A 7,703-nucleotide genomic window follows, 5' to 3' on the forward strand; every position below is an offset into this window, starting at 1 on the left:
AGTAAGATTACAAGTGTGAGCCACCAGTACCCAGCTAAAACATGAGTGCTTTAGCCTTCCAAATAGTGACATAAACATCCAGGAAAGTAGCTCTGATCATTAGAAATTCACTTGCAAAACCTCCTGGTTTCCACCAATGCATTGTAACTGATCTGATATATATATATATATATATGTATAAAATTTATATGTAAAATATATATAATTTGGTTTTATCGATACAGAAACAATGGAGGAGAACCTATTCATGTCCAACACCAAATGCACCAAATGTAACTACCTCAAGCTTATAGGGCTGGTGGTTGATTTCTGAAGGAAAGTGTTTCAACTACATCAACTATTTGACATGTCATGTGAGGGATCCCTTTTCTTGCTGTAAATACTTGAGGCTCTTAATTTGGGAAGGGGTAAGAAACACTGACGGTCGCAATTTTATCTACCATATCCCTGTTGGGTATGTGCCGTCCCTTTTCTTTTTTTTTTTTTCACTCAAAGCTAGTGCTCTGTACTACTGGCTTTTTGGTGGTTAAACAGAAATAAGAGTCTCTTGGATTTGGATGCCTGGGATGGCTTTGAACTGTGATCCTGAGGACCCAACCTCTTTAGTAGTTAGGATTACAACCACCAACACCCCAGCTAATCCTTCAGCTTTCAAGTACATTAGTGTACTTCTCCAATGCACTTAAAAAAAAATAACTGATTTCTTATCCGCCATTGAGAAACTTCTTCAATATTTCACATCAAAGTAAGGGTTAAGAAGAAAGAAGAGAATTAGAGACTAATATAAAACCATATTACGTGAGTCTCTCCCAACATAATATCTTCCTAAGGGATTGGACTGGATGTTCACCAGTTTGGGTGAAAAATAGAGCTCCTCTATCTCTTTCATAAATAACTATTTCCAGGTTGAGTTGCTGACACATTATAACTTTATGGGTCTCTACTCAATAAAAGAATGCTGCCACATTTAGTAAGGCAGTTATATTTCACAAATTAAACTGGGACAACAGTCAGAAAATTCTACTTCTTTGTCACGTGATAAAATTATTATAAATTACAAAATTCATTGCATGCAAATGGAGAAAGTTGAAGAAGCATGTCGATAGGCATCAATGTACAAGAGTTTCCTTTCCTAGTTTAAAAAATGAGAAGTATTCTTACACATGTTGGAACAAAGAACTGTTTCTTGAAATGAAAATCAGCCCAGAACAGAGAATCTCCAATGAGGCTTGAATAAAATAGTTGGTAAGATATGCATTTAAATTGGATAGGATATTTTGGAGGGAAGCACAAATAAATTTTATACCCCCTTAATTATTCCAAAACTCCTTTTCGAAAATCTGGATACTCTAATAAATATGGAAGCATGAATATATTCTTAAAAATAAAAAGCAAAGGGAAGGGGGTAAAACAAGATGAGGGGAGGGGATGGGGAGGGAAATGGGAACAAAAATGGGAAAAGGGGTATCAATGTGTGTGAGGTAATGTTCCTGTAACCCTTCTATTATTTACAATTTAAAAAACATAAATTGAACTGCAGGGCATTAGGGTAATTAAAATAACAACATTGTCAAAAAATAAAAAATAAATAAAAAGCAATTTCTCTAGGCAACCTTTTCCCTATTAATTGCAGTATTTAGCATGAAACCCATAGGTATATGTAATTATTTTTGAGAGCCATTGAATTATCTGCATTTGACTTACATTTTATTTAATCTGTAAGTCTGCAGAGGAAATAGAGTTGAGAAGCCAATTGTGAACAACCTAAAAATCTTTGAAAAATCACTTCTACAATAAAATGCCCCAGCCATCAATTTCTGCAAATCACATTTCCCTGAAAACTTTTCTTTCATTTTTTTTTTTTTTTGGTGATGCCATTGCCCATGGTGGAGCTTGAACTTAAGACCTAGGCACTGTCATTTAGCTTTTTCATTCAAGACTGGCACTCTACTACTTGAGCCACAGCTCCACTTCCAGCTTCTTTTCGCTGGTGAAGACTCTTCTTTTGCTGCCTAAGATGGCTTTCAACCTTGATCCTTAGATCTCAGCTTCCCCACTAGCCAGGATTACAAGCGGTGGCTGAAAATAATATTTTAGTAAGACATAATTTACTAATTCGGGCCTCTGTAAAACTGCTTCAGACATTTTTAATTCCCCTACTATTTAAGATTGTTAAAATGTACTCCACATGTCAAAGGATTCCAAGGCACCTTGCCTTGACTGTATCTGAATTCCTCCCAACACTTTCTAGGCTTTACATTTTACACGAGACTTCATATTATGCTATTTGGCCCATTCCATAAGTAACCCCCTGCAATCTGAAAGGCTAAGACAGGTTCCAAACACGTTCAATTCCATAAAGCCATTAGCAATAAATTTGATCTGGCAGCTTGCTGGGACAATAGAAACTGCTGAAGAAAGCACCTCTTAGTCATTCTAAACAAACCCATCGGGACTAAAAGAATGAGTTAAGATCGTCTAAGGACACAGCCAAAAGGGGAAAAAAAAAATAATCAATTCAACTGAATTCGCTTGAGTCTTGAACAGTTCTCCCTTAACCACTGCTAGTTTCTTAAACTTCACCTAGAATTTGACCCAAAATGTCCCCCTCCTTGCTAATCTCACCAAGTTAGGGGAAACTACTTAAATCCAAATTTCCCTTCTTTCAATCAATTCCTCTTTACTGATGAACTTCCTAACTTCACTTGGCCAATTTGGCTTTTTGTTTTGTTTAGTTTTGTTTTCAAGATCCACGCCCGGACCACTGAGCCTTCCCTTCTTTTGTGCCTTAGGTGATGCAAAAAGTGAGCGCAGAGAAGACTAAAACTTTCCCCATCTGTTTCTCAAGGTCATGGTGTGCCTTGCCCGGACCAGGGGTGGACTACAGGGTAGTGGGCGCCCAGCTCTCCTCGCCAGAAAATAATAAATAAACCTTCGCTATCGCTGAATTTTGGGAACCCGGTGAGACTGGGCTAGCCAGCTCCAGGCATTTGGGGAGGGGCTGGGCGTTCTGGGTCCGGACTTCTCTGACCTGAGGGCCAAACCAAAGTCGTCCTGCCACCTGTTGAAAAGAGCTGGTGTGATGCGATGGGCGACACCAAGCCCTCGCAAAGCCTGGTGTCCCCTCAAAGTGGCGTTTCAACTTTAGTTCGACAGACTCCGGAGTAGCCCAGATTCCCAGGGCGCAGGGGCGCAGCCGGGGAGGGAGGGCGCGCTCACCTGGGGCTGCAGACTGGAAGGCCCGGCCGGGCAGCCTGGGGCCGTCGGTCGCCGAAGGGCTGAGCACCTGAAACGCCCATCGGGTGCCATAAGACGTCCCAGCGGCTGGGCTGGGCTGCTCAGCGGCCGCGGCGGCGGCGGCGGCTGGAGGGCAGAGCTTCAGGGGGACCGGGCTGGCGGGCAAGGGCCTGAGCTGTGCGCCCGGGGCTGGGGCGAGGGTGGCCGCCAGCCCCTGGGGTGGAGGCGGCGGCTGCATCCCGTGCGCGGTCCCCGTCGTCGGGGCGCTGCCGCTCCGGAGCAAGTTCTCGATCAGGAAACTCTTGCCCAGGTTGCCAAAGCCGGGCGCCGCGGGGAGGTTGAGAAGCGCCGAGGAAGCCACCACATCCCAATAGGAGCCGCCGGCCTGGGTCGCCACGGAGCTGGGGAGCATGGTGCGCGCCGTGCCCGCACCGGACCCCGCGTGTCCCCGCGTCCGATCGGTATTATTTGTTGGCCTTGGGCGTCTTTTAAGGAACAGAGGAGGGACCGAAAGAGGAGGTGGGGGGGGGGGGACAAAGGGAGGAGGGCCAGAGGGAGGAGGCGCAGAAAGGAGTGGGTACGGAGGGAGGGGGCCGCGGTGGGTTTCTTGAGATCGCCCGGGAATCTAGGCGATCCCGACGGGGGCTTTTTCTCCAGAAGGACGGAAGGTGTGTCCAAGCCCATTCATTCATGTCACCCGGCCCCGCAAAGTGACAGGCACGGCCAACAATCAGGGAGGGCTACCCGGCCGTCGGGGGCGGGGGTGGGGGTGGTGGCCAGGGGAGGGGACGCCGGCTCAGAAGGGGAGGCGGGCGTGGAGTGAAGTTTTCCGGGGGAGCACGGGTCTGCTGTCTCTCTCCCCCGTGGACTGAGACCCAGGGTGGGAGCTGGCTGCTGTGCGCGCAAGGTGCGCCAGGCCTGAGCTCCGGCCTTGGGCTGTCCCACGTCGGTTTGTCACTTGGAAAACCGTGGAAGGGCTGGAGAAACAGTCATTCTGAGATTGCTGGTGATACCGATTCAGCCCGCTGCGTATTAATTCAAGACCCCCAGTTTGAAAGTAGACACTGCGAGATCACTTGAGGAAAGTGATTGTCGGATTCCATGACTCCTTCGACGGTTCCGATGGAACTGGGGCACCCGGGGTTGCCTGCCTGAAATCCTACCTACTCAAAAGACTGCAGTTCAAAGCCCAGCTCAGTCAGATAAACACAAAAGACTCTTGATCTCCAATTAACCAACAAGCTAAAGTGGAGGTGTTGCGTAAATGGCACAGTGCCAGCCTTGAGCAAAACAGGCTTTAAACAAGAGCAGGAGGCCATGAGTTCAAGCCCCGAGATCTATACAAGAAATAAATAACGCAAAACGTTCTGGAGAAGTGCATACAGTTCCTGCACCCTAGAAATGTTCGAATAAGATTTGATCTAGAGAAAGATCACAAAATGACCAATGACAGACCATGACAGATTGGGTCCAAAATCCAGGAAAGAAAAGCCAGTTCTTCCTATTTGGCGTAGCGTACTTTGGGGGAATAAAAGTCACTATACTATTTGGGATTACAACCACCCTCTTTTTCTTTTCCTGAAAATTGTATGTATTTTTCCTGTACAAGTTTTATCTGGGTCATGTATAGAGGGGTTACAGTTATATTCATAACATAGTGAGTACATTACTTCTTGAACATTGTTACCCCTTCCCATGTTTTTCTCCCACTTTCCCTTCTCTCCCCCCGAAAATTTAAGTATTTTTCAATTCATAAATTTGCTAAGTGGAAACTGGATATGCAAAAGTTATGCTTATGTGTATGTGTATATATATGTTATGTATGCACGCTTGTGTGTGTGAAAAAGAGAGTCAAAGGCTTTTTAACTACAAGACAACTTTCAAGGCTTCTCATTTTGGAAACTGTCAATGGAGTGTTAAAACTGTGACTTCATTGTGATTTAGCACTTGCCATTGCCTGTCTCCTGCCCCAATTTATTTAGAATAAGGTTTTATAAGAAAGTCTGCAAAGTTTGGATTTACATGTGTAGTTTTGCTCTTTACTCTAAAAATATTTTACTCCCAGCCCCTTCAGTTTATTTAGAAGTATGGTTAAAACTTGCCAGGCTGGTGAGACTGATTTCCTTTAAAAAAAAAAAAAAAAGCAAACTTTGTTCAACTTTTGGAATAATACAGAGTGTGGCCCCCTCGCACAAAGGAACTATATATTTCTATATATTTGGAAGATATTGTGTATTTAGAAAACTTGTGCTCCAGATAAACATTAAGCCATATCACAGTTTAATAAATTTTATTTCCCATATATCCTTAGACTCTGGGGAGGAGGAGAGTGGTTTTGTGGTTTGAACTAGAAGCCTAATCATTCTGCCTTAGCTTTTTCACTCAAGGTTGGCTTTCCACCACTTGAGCCACAGCTCCACTTCCAGCATTTTGGTGATTAGAGATAAGAATCTCATAACCTCTCCTGCTTGAGCTGGCTTCCAAATAGGATCCTCAGATCTCAACCTCCTAAATAGATACAATTGCAGGTGTCAGTCACTGGTGCCTGGCTTCTGCAGCCTTTTTCTTTTTTTTCATATATTTTTATTGTAATTAATAGAAGGGTTACATGATATTTGCCAGATAGAAGGTACATTAAGTCACATACATTGATACCCTTTCTCATGTCTTGGTCCCCATTTCCCTCCCCCCACCCCCACCCCTCATCTTGTTTTGCTGTGTCATGAAGGTCAAAATGTATTTGCAGTTTTCAAATTGCAATTGCCTCTGCATTTATTAAATAAGCTGTTGTTTTGCCAAATTAAAAAGGGAGAAATTTATAACAGAAGGCCATTGGAAAGGCTCATTTCTTTTTCATTTCTCTCTTTCCTTTCTTCCTTTTCCTTTTTCTTTTCATTCCTTTTGGGGGGGAGGGGGGAAGTTAAAGGACTGTTTTATCACCCCTATTTGCTTGCTGAATATGGGGAATGAATACTACCACTTGTATCATCGTTGAAAAGTGTGCCCAGGAGAGTATTATGGGGAATTGACTATGATCAGAGTACATTATATAAAAATAACAGAATGAAACTGATAAAAGAGAGGAGAGAAAGAAGCTGAGAAAAGGCATTATAGATGGGTGAGTTCAGTCAAAGAGATATATGTATATGTGAATATTTAGAAAAATCTCTTGTATACTCAATTTATGCCAATAAAATTTGAAAAAATAAAACATTTTCTTAAAGTGAAAATGCACTCAAAAGAAAAACTCACCATTTGGTTAGTTGAGTGATGAGTGTGAGAAAAGTGTCTTTTCTATCAAAGTTATTTGTAGTTATTTGTTTCCTTTCTGTTTTTTTCCCCCCTTTGGTCAGTAGTGAGGTTTGAACTCAGGGCCTGGGCATTCTCCCTGTATTTTTCTATTCAAGGCTAGCAGTTTTACTACACCACTTAGTTTCCTGATGGTTGGTTGGAGATGAGTCAGACAAACCACTTTACTTAGATCTCAGCCTCCTGAGTAGTTAGGAATACAAGTGCACAGGGCTTTCTGTTACTCTTGAGAAAATTGCTTTTCTGAAAGGTTTTGTGGCCAGGTGGCTTGGCCCTTCTTAATTACACTTTAGTTACATCCTTTTCCTGCTGCACTTTAAAGATATCCTGTTAAAAAGCTCCTTGAATTGTAGTTACAGCATGTTAATTAAACCATATCCTGCAGATTGTGAGCTTGGGCTCAGCCAATGAGAGCAGGGGGGCGGAGCTTGCCGAAGGATTAGGGACAAAAAAGGTAGCAACAGCATGCCCTGCTCTGGGTGCTTGCTTCTTGCTTGTAGATTGTTTGCTGAAGATGCAACCATTTACCGAAGTAAACTGTGCCTTGCCGAGTTCCTTTTGAGTTGGTGTCATTATTCCTACTTAACAGGCCAACATCACGAGACATTTCTATCAGGAGGTAGAACTGTATCCCAAACTGGACGATTCCATAGTTTTGTGCATAACTATCAAGTTCAACTGCCTCCTTCCTGATTCTGCTTGGTTGCCATGCTAAACTGGAACCTATAGTTTAAAACCACTAATTCCCTAAAATCCCGGCTCCAGTAAGAGAAACCTTAAGGACTCCTTAACTTACATATACTCTTAACTTTTAAATACTGACTCCTTACCACATATACTGAAATAACTGGAAACACCTTAAGTCTACCTCTGTGACAGAATGGGCTTGGAATATCTAGTCATAAGGAAGCATTCTGTAAACACATTAAAATGGCTAAACAAGAAGGTCCTGCTGGGACAAGATAGGGACAATTTATGCATCAAAAAGAACAGTGGAATTTTTTGTATCCATTCCTCTTGTAATAAGGCATCTGGATTGTTTCCATTGCTTGGCTATTGTGAATAGTGCAGAGATGAACATGGCTGAGCAGGTGTCCTTATCGTATTCTGGGTTATGATGCTCAAGATAGATGCCCAGGAGTGGTATGGCTGGATTG

At 43.1% G+C, this 7,703-nt stretch overlaps 1 protein-coding gene across 2 annotated transcripts in view; it reads right to left on the bottom strand.

Annotated features, from left to right (window-relative positions):
- Dbx2 (developing brain homeobox 2) overlaps positions 1-3,715 on the bottom strand; it is a 30,297-nt gene extending 26,582 nt beyond the window's left edge. For both annotated transcript variants that reach the window (XM_090355529.1, XM_090355519.1), the window contains exon 1: positions 3,220-3,715. In XM_090355529.1, coding sequence (XP_090211655.1) covers positions 3,220-3,649 — 430 coding nt within the window. In that variant the 5' untranslated portion in view covers positions 3,650-3,715. The remainder of the gene's footprint in view (positions 1-3,219) is intronic.
- Between the last annotated feature and the right edge of the window lie 3,988 nt (positions 3,716-7,703).

Source organism: Megascapheus bottae, chromosome 2 (assembly GCF_031878675.1).
Source record: "Megascapheus bottae isolate mThoBot1 chromosome 2, mThoBot2.hap1, whole genome shotgun sequence".
Lineage (NCBI taxonomy): Eukaryota > Metazoa > Chordata > Mammalia > Rodentia > Geomyidae > Megascapheus > Megascapheus bottae.